This window comes from Halichoeres trimaculatus, unplaced genomic scaffold (genome assembly GCF_033239565.1).
Source record: "Halichoeres trimaculatus isolate MK-OKI-2021-1 unplaced genomic scaffold, fHalTri1.1 fHalTri1_scaffold_9, whole genome shotgun sequence".
Lineage (NCBI taxonomy): Eukaryota > Metazoa > Chordata > Actinopteri > Labriformes > Labridae > Halichoeres > Halichoeres trimaculatus.
The window spans coordinates 33,944,176-33,957,027 of record NW_027437188.1 but is presented as its reverse complement, the minus strand read 5'-3'; the positions used below and the strand labels follow the sequence as shown (position 1 = coordinate 33,957,027).

At 42.4% G+C, this 12,852-nt stretch overlaps 2 protein-coding genes across 2 annotated transcripts; both read right to left on the bottom strand.

Annotated features, from left to right (window-relative positions):
• Positions 1 to 1,606, bottom strand: LOC141798058 (transmembrane 4 L6 family member 5). Its single transcript, XM_074679837.1, has 5 exons — positions 1,430 to 1,606; positions 1,064 to 1,132; positions 806 to 960; positions 505 to 697; positions 1 to 52 (listed from the first exon to the last, which is right to left on the bottom strand). The coding sequence occupies exons 1-5, from the start codon at positions 1,604 to 1,606 to the stop codon at positions 32 to 34; spliced, it is 615 nt and encodes a 204-aa protein (XP_074535938.1). The 3' UTR covers positions 1 to 31.
• A 4,569-nt stretch (positions 1,607 to 6,175) lies between these two features.
• Positions 6,176 to 12,608, bottom strand: rnf168 (ring finger protein 168). Its single transcript, XM_074678642.1, has 8 exons — positions 12,477 to 12,608; positions 11,912 to 12,114; positions 10,361 to 10,559; positions 9,925 to 9,995; positions 9,680 to 9,835; positions 9,486 to 9,580; positions 8,383 to 8,440; positions 6,176 to 7,955 (listed from the first exon to the last, which is right to left on the bottom strand). Exons 2-8 carry the CDS (start codon positions 12,023 to 12,025, stop codon positions 7,395 to 7,397), a joined length of 1,254 nt encoding a protein of 417 aa, XP_074534743.1. The 5' UTR covers positions 12,026 to 12,114; positions 12,477 to 12,608; the 3' UTR covers positions 6,176 to 7,394.
• Between the last annotated feature and the right edge of the window lie 244 nt (positions 12,609 to 12,852).

Below are 12,852 nucleotides of genomic sequence, written 5' to 3'. Positions count from 1 at the left end.
AACCACAGCTGTCCCGCTCAATCATGACTTCTTAGACTGAAACTGGAGTGACCTGTGAGACACGCAAACACAAAGGTAAGTTAGTTTTTGTTTTAAGACAGAGTTTTATCTGTAAACATGTGACACGTAGCTAAAGAAATTAAAAGAATGGTGACCATGAACCATTAGCAATAGTTCCGGTTAACAGATCTGGTGCAAAACAGTTTTTGTTGCTCAAATGATGACTCAGCATTTCTTCAGAGCAGGATTATCTGAGACCTCTGATTTACTCTGTTTATCTTTGAAAACCAGGGTGACTCTAGCCCCCCCCTGCTGGACGTACAATCACAGTGCAAGCTAAAGCTAATGATCTGAAACACCTGAAAAAACGTCAGAGGCTACAGATCCCCAATCCCAATCCTTAGGGTCTCCTTAAGGTACCCTGGAGGTCTTAACCCCTGAAAGCCGATCTGAGCCCCTAATGAAGTGTACGTGTGTGTGTGTGGAGCTGGTTTAGACAAAGACCTTGTTTTGATGGAGACCCCGTCCCAGGATAAGACCCAGGAGCGAGTTCAGGATGTTGGCTCCACAGAGGAGCGTCTGCAGCCCGCTGGCGCCCCCCATCACTCCAAATAGAACTGCATTCCACTGGACCACTCCTCTGGGCTCCAGACACACCCCGACCCACAGAGTCCGGTTATACAGATAACCCGCATCGCTGATGAAGAGAAGGGGGACACAGTGTCAGCTCAGAAACAGAGACACACTTCCTGCTACACTACAGCAGGTGTGTGTGTGTGTGTGTGTGTTGGTGTGTGTGTGTCACCTGTCAGGGTGGGGTTGCAGAGGGGTCCCCCAGGTGGGTCCTGAGGTGGAGTTGAACAAACAAAGCGGTCCCTGGGTAAGACCTGTGGCACTGACTAGACAGCAGAACCCAGCAGCCAACACACACACACAGGAGGATCCCACCTGGTACAGCATCTGGGGACAGAGCATCACCTGTTACACACGTAACACCTGTGTTTTCTCATTGGTTCCTGTCACAGGTAAACTGAGTCAGCAGGTGAGTTGTTGTGGGTCTCACCTGAGTCCTGAAGGCACAGCAGCCCTTGGTGTTGCTGCTCCGCACAAACGCTCGCGCTCCAAATAAAACCTGTAAACAAACATCAGAACATGGTAAGGTGTCTTATTTTGGCGGGGAAGCTGGTTTCCTGTGACTGTTCTCAGGTGTGATCAGAGCTACACTGTTTCTTCAGCAGAAACCTCGATCAGCTGATTGAAGGAACATCAGGGGACATAAGGAACACACTAACACACAGACACATGAACACACACACATGTGACTTTGTAGTCATGGGCATGAGTCACACATACGCACACACAAGCAATCACACACACACACCTTCACACACTCGTGCTCTCTTACGCACAGACAGACACACACACACACCAGAAGGCCGGACCCCCACAAGCCTGTGGCCCAAGTAGCCTCTCTGGTCACATGACCCTCCAACAGGAAGTGGATCTTGAGTTCAGGAAGCAGCAGCAGGATGTTGGACAGCATGCAGACGATCGCCATGGGAACCAGAGACAGGCCGACGCATCGCAAACACCTGGAAACACACATCTGTCATGTCATTAGCTGTGAGCTCAGATCTTCTGTGTGTGTGTGTGTGTGTGTGTGTGTGTGTGTGTGTGTGTGTGTGTGTGTGTGTGTCTTTTTAAGTATGTGTGTGTTTATGTGTGTCCATGAATGTATGTGTCTTTGCATGTCTGTGATTGTTTGTGTATTTTTCTGTCTTTTTGTGTGTGTGTGTGTTTTGGTGTGTGTTTCTGTGTTTGTGTGTTTCTGTGCGTTTCTGTGTGTCTGTAAGGGTCTGAGTGTGTGTGTGTCTTTCTCTTTGAAGGTGTGTTACTGTCTGTGTGTCTATGTGTGATCGTGCATCTGCGGGAGTGTGGGTGTGTGTTTGTCATGGTGTGTGTGTGTGTGTGTCTAGGTGTGTGTTTGTCAGTGTGCGTATGTTTGTATGTTTGTCATTGTGTTTGTCTGTGTGTGTATTTGTTTTGGTGTGTGTGTATGTGTTAGTTTGTCATTGTGTAAGTCTGTGTGTGTGTTTGGTATGTGTGTCTTTTTGTGTATGTGTCTGTGTTTTGGTGTGTGTGTTTCTGTGTGTGTGTGTGTGTCTTTATAAGGGTCTGAATGTGTGTGTGTGTGTGTGTGTGTGTGTGTGCGTGTGTCTTTGTGTATGTAGGTGTGCTACTGTCTATGTGTTTGTGAATCTGCTGGAGTGTGTGTGCCTGTGTGTGCCTGTGTGTGCATGTGCATGCGTGTGCATGTGTGTGTGTGTGTGTGTGTGTGTGTGTGTGTGTGTGTGTGTGTGTGTGTGTGTGTGTGTGTGTGTGTATGTGTGTGTGCAACTCACCCTGAAGATCAGCTTCTCACACTCTGGTGTGTTTTGGTGTTGTTGGACTTTTATAAAGATGGGAAGCCCCGCCCACGGACATATATGGAAACAGGAAGTCCTCCGAAAACAGCCAGTGTTTGAAACCTTTGATGAGTTTATATCCAAAGTTGAAATATATATATATTCATATATATTATTATATTTTATGTCAAAGCTCCCCCAAAAAAGCATTCTAGAAGCCTCTTCCTCTGTTGTCACAAACACACACACAAACAAACACACACACTGACTGAAACATGATTGGATTCAAACTGTGGTTTGTGGATGTTTAAACGTTAGTAGTTAATTACCTAGTTAAAGATGAAAAAGTCACATGACTGAAACCCACTAATAAGATCAATCAGTGATGTCATAGTTTGAACAAGTCTCATTGAGTTCTCATGGTTCTTTTTAACCAGGCCTTCCAGAGCAGTCTCATCCTCCTTTACCTGACACACCTTTACCTGACGCTGTGACACATTGCCTACCTGAGGTATCAACATCCAACATTTAAACGCAACATTTGACCCTGTCTGATGTCTGAACACGACTGACCGTTCAGCTGAGGAGTGTTTGTGTGGTCAAGCATCAGGAGGTTTTTGTCTCTTTAGCTCACGGTGTCTGAAATAAATCTGTTGTGTGAAAATGGAACAAAAAAGAGGAAACGCCATGACTCAGATCTTTATTAAGCTCTCTGCACACACACACACACACACACACACACACACACACACACACACACCAACGCTAAACTACTCAGGATAGTAGTTAGGATTAAAACTAAAACTCTTTAAAATAGTTATACAGTGTTAGAGTCTCAGGCTGCTAAACTGTTAATGTCTGTTAAAGACTGTTTAAGACTTTAAAAGACTCTGACTGTAATAGATTGTGATAGACGTAAACTATTACAGACTTTTATTGAGTGTTTTCACTGTTGTAGACTATTTGAGGCTGTTACAAACTTTAGCTGTTATGGAGTCTTGAAGAATGTCATAGACTTTGACTGTATTAGATTGTTATAACGCGAACTGTTACAGACTGTGATAGAGTTTTTTTTTAACCATTTTAGGCTGTTATTAACTATTATAGACTGTTTTAGATTGTTATAAACTGTTATACTGTTATTACTGTGACATACTGCCATAGACTCAGAGTGTTGTAGACTGTTATGGGCTCTGACTGTTTCAACCTCAGATTGTTATGGACTCTTTAAGACTGTTACAGATTTTGACTTAGACCGTTATAGAGTGTAAAAGACTATAATAAGATCAGACTGCTATAGGATCAGACTGTTATAGACAGTTATTGACTATTGTAGACTGTTATAGACAATTGTTGACTGTTATATATATAATAATAGGCCATAAGATAGGCTCAGACTGGTTTAAGCCATTATAAACTGCTGTACACTTGTAAAGACTGTTATAGATTGTTATAGACTGTAATGAGCTCAGACTGGTTTAAGCTGTTATAAACTGTAAAACACGTTTATAGACTGTTATAGACAGTAATAGGCTCTGACTGTTAAACTGTTATTAACTGAAACAAACTCAGACTGATATAGACTCAGATTGTTATAAACACAGACTGTCAAAGACTCCAACTGTAATACACTCAGAGTGTTTTGGACTCTTATAGACTGTAATAGATTGTGACTGTTTTAGACTCAGACTGTTATGGATCAATCAATCAATCAATCTTTATTTGTATAACGCCAAATCATAACAAACGTTACCTCAGGACACTTTACAAAATCATTTACAGGTCTAGACCCGTAAATGTCAGGTCCTGATCAAAAAGAACTCCCAGGTTCCTGACAGTGGTGCTGGAAGCCAAGCTGATGTCGTCCGAGGCGGCGATGTTGTTCAAGAAAACTTCTCTGACATGTTTGGGTCCAAGAACAATGACTTCAGTCTTCTCTGAGTTCAGCAGTAAGAAGTTTCTGCTCATCCAGGACCTTACGTCTTTGAAGCATGCTTCAAGTTTAGATAAGCGGTTGGTTTCTTCAGGCTTCATTGACAAGTAAAGCTGAGTGTCATCTGCATAGCAGTGAAGGTTTATGGAGTGTTTCCTCAATATAAGCACTGAACCTTGAGGAACTCCATATTGCACCCTCGTGTGCGAAGAAGAGACGTTGTTCACAAGAACAAACTGATGTCGATCCGAAAGATACGATCGAAGCCAAGCTAAAGCGCTTCCTGAGATACCAAGAAGACTCTCTAATCTTCAAAGAAGAATGCGATGATCAATAGTGTCGAAAGCCAAAAAATCGAGCAAGACGAACACAGAAAGAAGACCACTGTCCAAAGCCAAAAGTAGATCGTTGCTTACTTTTAGCAGCGCAGTCTCAGTGCTGTGGTAGGCTCTGAACCTAGACTGAAAGACCTCAAAGAGACTGTCATAGACTGTAATAGGTTTAGACTAGACTGTTATAGCCTATTGTAGACTGTTATATACTGTAATAGACTCAGACTGTTACAGACCTAGACCAGGGGTGGGCAAACTTTTTGATTCGTGAGCCACAATGGGTTCTAACATTTGCCAAAGGGGCCGGACCAGGAGCAGATGGATGGAGTGCTTTGGTAACCTATCAGGGTATCATTCGTTTATTCCATATCCGTTGTAAAATCCAAAATCGGAAAACGCATTACTCAATTTTGTTTTTAAATTAAAATTAGAATATGAGCGAATGGAATTATAATGGGATTTTTAATACGTGTATGGTTCGTTCTTTCGTTATTCTGTTTCAAAACAAAATTAAAAAAACGAAAAAACAGACTTTTTTTGTCTTTTTTGGTGGCAAAGTGACGGCTAATATTATACTCTTTAAAAATCGCCACAGTTTCTTGGCATGTGAGGCAAACAGCAGATGATCGGTGTTCAGTGAAAAAATATTTAGTTGTCCACTCCTTATTGAACACTTGACATTCTTTGTCCACTTTCCTTTTCTCAGGTCCGTTCATCTTTACAGAAGGGCTGATGGGTCAGAGGGTAAAGTGCAAACGTGGAGTAATAGGCCTACGCTTCACCTCAACAAAGCCAACGTATCTACAGTGTGCCATCTAGTGGGAAAACATCAGAATTGCAGGGAAAATAAAACATTAACAAGGTTTATTCATCTAGTTTTTTCAAGTTCGGTGGGCCGGATTAAAATGTTTAACTGGCCGCATGAGGCCCCCGGGCCGTAGTTTGCCCATACCTGGACCTAGACTGTTATATACTGTATTGGGCACAGGCTGCCATAGAATGTTATAGACTGTTTTATAAACTATAATAGACTTTTATATAGTGTAATATACTGTAATAGACTCAAGTTGTTTTACACTGTTTTAGACTGAAACATACCGTTAAAGACTCAGACTAATGGGCTGTTAAAGACTTTACGTACTACAATAGTCTCAGACTGTCATAGACTATAAAATAGTGTTATAGACTGTAACACACAGTAAAAGAGTGCAATAGCCTCAGACTGTTATATACTGTAATAGACTTAAACAGACTGCAATAGTCTCAGACTGTTATAGACTGTCATAGACCTAGACTGTGAAATACTGTAATGGGCTCAGACTGCCATAGGCTGTTATAGACTGTTGTAAACTTTTTTATTTACTATCATAGACTGTAATAGGCTCAGACTGTTATAGACTGTAATAGACTTTAACAGACTGTTATAGGCTCAAACTGTTCCAAACCCATTTGGTTTAAAGTTTGATAAATCAGTTTTATCAACTGGAAGAAAATCTCTGTATCAGTGTTCAGAAAAGTTTTATTTGTGGAGAGTTTACAGTCACACTCAGCAGCGCCCCCCACAGGCACCAAGGTTCTTTACATAGAGCTGATAGAGAATAGTGGGAGGCTTGAACTGGAGAAGCTATGGTGGCCTCTGAGGATAAAAAGCTCCTGTGGTGATCAGTCTGTTTGCTCTTTTTGAGTTTTAACCATCAGAAACTTCAATCAGGACAAACTTTAGACACATGCGTCATATGTCCGTCAAAGAGGCCACGCCCCCCAAACCTCCTGCGACTCTATATCTATATCAGCTGTTAGCAGGTTAGCTGTTTCTAAATTCAGCCATACAGCTGCCACAAAGAGATATGAGCTACAGTTTTCTGAACCAGGCTGTAAAGATGTTTATTTCTACTGAAGAGTTCTTAACATGAAGCTTGTGGTGATTGGTCAAAAAGATGATGACATCACTGATGGTTGAAACATGTCAACGCTGCTTTCAGTCATGGTCTGATGATTCTGTGATGGTGTTAGTGTCAAACAAAAACTTAACTTAGAAAGTCAGGATCATGTTTCACTCCTGACCAAAAACTGTTTATTAAAACAGACACCGCAAGTTGTGTCACTTTGAGGCCAAAACATTTAGAGCTCCCCCTGCTGATTGTCTGCAGTATATAAGCCCCGCCTCCTCCGTGGTAACGGATTGGACACGAGTCAGACTGTCAAACATGTTTATGAAATTATCAATCTGATCACGCCAACTTATGTGAATCAGTGACATCATGACTGACAGATGGGATGACCAATGAGGCTCCTGAGGACAAACCTGAGCATGCAGCAGCACTCATGGAGATGTTTTGGCCTCAAAGCTCACAAACTAAAGTTATAATGTTAGTTAAAAAAAATGTGTGTGTGCACAGAGCGATAACCCGCATCATCATGTACATGCCAACAACCCACTGTGCGCAGACGGCGAGGCTCCAATGAGGGAACAAAGCTCCACCTCATGATGTCCTTTAGATTGGCGCTGACATCCACACGCAGTTATGTTACCATGGTAACGTGAGCAGCAAATGGTGGGTGTTGATATCTCACTCTGAAACCCTGTGCCTCTCACAAACCTGATAATCCTACCCACCTTTGACCTCACTTCCTGCCAGGAGCAGCTGGACCAGTCACATGACTGAATGACCTCCAGCTCAACTCAAACAAACCAAATCCAAGAAACAGCAGAAAGGTCAAAGGTCAGTTATTCAGACTGGAGAACATCTCCTTTAGAGTTTTCTGTTTACTGCCTCTGCAGGAGGAGGTGGATGAAGAGGAGGATGATGAGGAAGAAGGGGAGGGGGAGGAGGCGGCGGAGGAGGCAGAGGCGGAGCGTCGAGTCTTTCTGCCATCCTCCTCCTTGCTCCTGCAGTCCTGGCGGAGTAGGTAAGCATCTGAGCTTCCTTTACGTCTGTCAGTGGCTCTCTGCCGCTCCTCCTGGTCCAGCTCCTTCTGCAGGAGCAGAGCGAGTCGCCGGTCCTCCTCTTCCTGCTGCCGTCTGCTCAGCAGCTCTTCCTCCCACTCAGCTAAACCCTGCAGCACCGCCGGGGATGAGACACAGACCCGTTTGGTGGCCATCACTGCCTCGTCTTCCTCCTCCGCTGTTCCCAGGTCCCTGCTTTTTCTCTTTGCACATGAAGCTCCTCCCTCTGTGGTCAGGTGACCCCTAAGGCTGGCGGGGAGGAGCGGCTGCTCTTCAGACGCTGAGGTAGATGCTGGATGAAGCTCCAGTTTGAGCTCCTCACTGAGCCGAATGTTCTCCTGCAACAAAGACCAAAGTGAGTTCTGTATCGTGATAGAAGTTCAGTGACCCAACATTAGTCCACTCATAGAGAGCTGAGCAGCTCACTGGATTAATCTGATATTATTCATGTCCTCTCTCATTCACACCTGACCTCACAGTGCTGCTCTGCATTTTCTGTTTCTGAAATAAAGTACATTGTTTCTCATCTGTTCTTATAACTTCTGATCGGGGCATGATGTTTTTGAGATCTTTTCAACACAAAATCTTCATGTTGTCATATAAGTCCTGTTTCAGTGGGTCCTGATTCTTGAGTCCGATAGTAATCAGATCAAGGTGCTAGACTCAGCTTTCTAAAACATTGTTAATCAAAGTCATTTAATAATTTAACAAAGGGGGTGTTAATAAAACACTTCCTGTCTACAAACTGTTGCAGTGTGAACAGACCTTGTTTGCAACGAAGATACAGTCTGAGGAGCTGCTTTTAGAGGGACGAGACAAGAACCTGAAACAGAAGGAAATAAAATTAAACATCTTGTGTTATTGAAGATCTTGTTTTTGGTTTGTACGGATCTTTGTTTGTGTGGATCTTGTTTTGTGAGCATAAATCTTTGTGTGGTACTAGGTTTTTGGTATCTTGTTTTCTTGTTTAAGTAGATCTTGTTTTGTTTGTGCAAATCTTGTTTTTTATCTGGGTGGATCTTGTTTTCTGTTTGTGTGGATCTTGTTTTGTGAGTGTTGATCTTTGTGGGGATCTTGTTTTGTTTATGTGGATCTCTTTTTTTGTTTTTACAGATCTTTGTGTGGATCTTGTTTTTTTGTTTATGTAGATCTTGTTTGTTTTTGTGGATCTTGTTTTTTTTTTGTGTGCGAATCTTGTTATTTTTAATCCATGAGTTTTTTGTATGTGTGGATCTTGTTTTCTGAGCATGGATATTTGCATATTTGGTTTATGTGGATCTTGTTTTATATCCATGTGGATCTTGCTTTTTGTTTGCACGGATCTTGTTTTGTGAGAGTGGATCTCGTTTTTTTGTTTTTACAGATCTTTGTGTGGATCTTGTTTTTTTTTCTGTTAATGTAGATCTTGTTTTGTTTGTGCGAATTTCATTCGTGTCTCTGGATCTTGTTAGTTTTTGTGGATCTTGTTTCTTTTTTTGTGTGAATCTTGTTTTTTTTTAATCCATGTGTATTTTTTTTTTTTTTGGTATATGTGGAACTTGTTTTTTGAGCATGGATATTTGCGTGGATCTAGTTTTTTTGTATTTCTGATTTTGTTTTTTTTTTGTGTGGATCTTGTTTTATGTTTCTACAGATCTTTGTTGGTGTGGATCTTGTTTTGAGTGTGGCAATCTTTGTTTGTGTGGATCTTGTTTAGTTTGTGTGAATCTTGTTCATTTGTGTGGATCTTGTTTTTTGATTGTGTGGATCTTGATTTGCTTGTTTGGATCTTGTTTTGTTTGTGTTGATCTTGTTTCTGTAAATGGGAATCTTGTTTTTTATTTGTGTGAATCCTGTTTTGTTTGTGTAGATGGTTTTTTTAAACTTACCTCTCAATTAGACCAGCGCTGACCTCCTTCTTTTTCTTTTTGGCAGGTGTGACCTCGGCTGGATGATTGTCCCCCTGAGATTCATCAGCAGAGTTCTACACAGACACACAGACGGAGGAGAGTAACGCATGTGATGGACAGGTGGTGGTCATTTGATCTGATGTTTTTTTGACAGTGGGAGGAGTTGCACTAACCAGCTGGCTGCTGAGCAGTCTGGCGAGCCTCTCATCCTCCTCCCTCCTCTTCGTCTCTGTCAGAAGCTCCTCCTCTTCCTCAGCCAGCAGTCTCTGGATCAACTCCTCACTGGCCTTCCTCTCCTCCTCCTCGAGCACACGCCGCTCCTCTGTCAGCTGATCGTGTAACAACAACACTTTCACTCAGCAGCTGAGATCTGATGACGGTTTGTCAAAGTTAGAGTCTCAGTGGAGGACAGACTTACTTTGATGACCTCCTGCTCATACTCCTGCCTCACCTCTCCAGGCTCACTGACCCTGGGAAAACACACAGAGACTACACACAGACACACGCACACACAGAGAAACAATTATGTCATTTTTTTCAAGTGTAAGGTATAGAGTATGAAATCCTGCTGTACTGCTGCTGGAAAGCCTCATTATCTCACTTTTTTATGGGGACACATTAGTAAAGGAATATGTATCCACTGTGTTTGTTATCTTTTTTTCCCCTCATGACATTAACTTTATTTCACACCAGTCTGCCCTTCCAGGCACAAGTGGCTGCGCCTGGACGTGTTGAGGCTCAGACTGGTAGATAACAACAGACCACAGTGGAGTTTGAATGAAGCCTTTTCCCTCTCATAAAACTCTCGTTCTTGGTACCCGCAAATGAAACAAAGTGTGTTAGCGTGTGTGTACCTGCAGGCTCATCCTCGCTAACCTCCTGTCCTCTCAGGCGTCTCTCACACAGGTCAGGGAAGGCCTTCTGGATGTTGGTCCACAGCTGCTGGTTAATCAGCGTGTTGTTTTTGCTATTCTTACGACACCACACTGAGATCCTCTTCCTGCAGAGAGGACACAGCAGGGACGCCTGGTCCACCGCCTGCAAGAAGCACTCCTGGACCACAGACCAGAGAGAGAGGGGGAAAGAAGAGGAGATCATGAGAGAGAAGAGGAGACCACACGAGACCATGTGAACACATTCTCCTTTCACAGTCCAGTTGAGATGTTTTTCAAGTCTGCAGAATAACTGTGGCGGGGATGACTGAAAATGTACAACATGTAGGCCTGTCATGATAATCAATAAATCTATTAACCGAACGTTAAATAAAAACGTCCTCAGTAAGTTTGCCAGCCTCGATAAACTGACACGTGCATGCATGTTTGTTTTCCTCCTCTCTTTCGACAAAAGAGGCTGAATGAGAAGATGGCTCACTACGTCTATCTTTCCAAACATCGGGGTGCATAGGTTCTGTAGCGGATTTAGCGGATTTGTAGCGGAGTGAGCATCTGTCAAAAATGCAATCTTTGGCATCTTTTGCGAGGGGGCTGCTCGCGCGTACACACGGAGAGAGCTGAAGCGAGCGTCCTGAGGGGTAAGGAGGAAACACGCGCTAATATGAGTGATGGCACCAAAGATACAGTTCTTAAGCCGCCTGCCACAGTCCAAGTGTGGGAATATTTAGTTTTTATCAGAATGAACAAAGTGTGAGCTCATGAACACCAACGAGCTGATATGTCACATTTGTTTGAAAATAGTGGCGACGAAGAAGAAGAAGGGGAGGTGCAGCGGAGCCTTGTTCTTTGACAGTCCGCTCTTACTGAGGCTTTTGGTCTGCAAAGTAAATAGAAATAAAAGCGCCAAATGGTGGCACTCAAAGACAGCTACATTGCCAAAGAAATGCAGCCCTTCAATACGGCTGAAAGCCAGAAATGTAAAAAATGTTTGACAGACAGTACGGATTGACTGGGAAAAAGTACATGTTACAAACAATTCAGGAACTGTAGAAACTCCCTTTTATTTAGGCTATAGTTTTTATTGTTGTTTTTTTTTATGGAGTTTCGTTTTTCTTTAGAGACAGGGTCTATGTTTTATTGTTTTTGATTGGTATTAATTATTTTCATTGACATGTATTTTTTTTCTAAAAGAGAGTCCATTTCATTTTCATTGTATTTTTTTTCTCTTTCTTGTTTGTTAAGTTTATTATATTTTTTGTTTGATTTATTTTATTTAAAAGATCCTGACCTTTTAATTACAGTTAAATACTCTTAAGAAATTAAAGTTTCTTGCTTTTGATATGGTGTACTCACTTTATTATCCCATTTATCATAATTACATCAATGAAAAAATGGAAAAAAAATCAAAATAATATTGACAATAATATCGTTTATCGGCAATAATATTTTGGAAAATTATCGTCTAGCAAAACTTGTTATCGTGACAGGCCCATGTGTGTGTGTGTGTGTTACCTTGCAGAAAGTGTGTATGCAGGGCAGTGTCACAGGCTCTATTAGGATCTCAAGACACACAGGACATCGGCAGTCATCTAGGGACAAAGCTCCCCCCCTTTGGGCCACCTCCATCTCCACATTTGACACTGGAGCCAGCCTCCAGCCTTTTCTTCTTCTGTGGTTTTCTCAGGACACCTGCAGGAAGCACTCCGCTGACAGGCCTGATCATCAATAGAGTCATGCAACTGTTCAATGGCAGGACTGCAGCTAACAGTTACGGCTAACTGCTACAGTTTGAGTTAACAACAGTTGCAGCTAACAGCTACAGTATGAGCTTACAGCTACGGCTAACTGCTACAATTCGAGCTTAATGCTATGGCTACCTGCTACAGTTTGAGTTAATAGCTGCAGCTAACAGCAACAGTTTGAGCTAACAGCTACAGTTGGAGCTAAAAGTTACGGCTAACAGCTAGTTTCAGATGGCAGGCCTTCGCGATGCTAACTTTAATGTCGGTCCGTAGGGTTTCAAACCGTCAGCCCTTGAGCAAGTTAACAGAAAACACAAATGTTGACATGATCTCACCTTGGCTCTTTTTATCTAAGGGTCTGTAGACGCCTACATTTCTGGAGAATCATCTCAAACAAACAACAACAACGAAAAACACCCCCAACTGAGAGTGTGAGAGAAACCCGCTTGAACTGGGTTGTAATACAGAGCGCATGCGCTAGACCGCCCAGTAGTGAGAAGCCTTCAAAATAAAAGTCGCCAAAATGAGATTGTGTTCTAGACTTTAACAGAGCCTCATTACTGATTTTTCGGAAGCCATTGTGGCATTTTTGTTATGAAATGATCAGGTACATGGACATTTTTTTTTCTTTGATGACGGTATAACAACACTACAGCTGTGAATGTGTGAACTGTCCAATTTTTTGTTGGACAGTTAATACCAGGAACCATT

Bases quoted from the DNA above. Each gene is read 5' to 3' on its own strand.
- LOC141798058 (XM_074679837.1), bottom strand. From the start codon at position 1,606: ATGTGTGTTTCCAGGTGTTTGCGATGCGTCGGCCTGTCTCTGGTTCCC. The intron at 698-805 runs GTGACACACACA...TCTCTTCATCAG, and splicing joins CTGCAACCCCACCCTGACAG to CGATGCGGGTTATCTGTATA. The intron at 53-504 runs GTCTTTGTCTAA...CGTGTCTCACAG, and splicing joins GGGGTCTCCATCAAAACAAG to GTCACTCCAGTTTCAGTCTA.
- rnf168 (XM_074678642.1), bottom strand. From the start codon at position 12,025: ATGGAGGTGGCCCAAAGGGGGGGAGCTTTGTCCCTAGATGACTGCCGA. The intron at 10,560-11,911 runs GTAACACACACA...TCTGTGGTCCAG, and splicing joins GCATACACACTTTCTGCAAG to GAGTGCTTCTTGCAGGCGGT. The intron at 9,996-10,360 runs GTACACACACGC...GTCTGTGTGTAG, and splicing joins TAGCGAGGATGAGCCTGCAG to TCTCTGTGTGTTTTCCCAGG.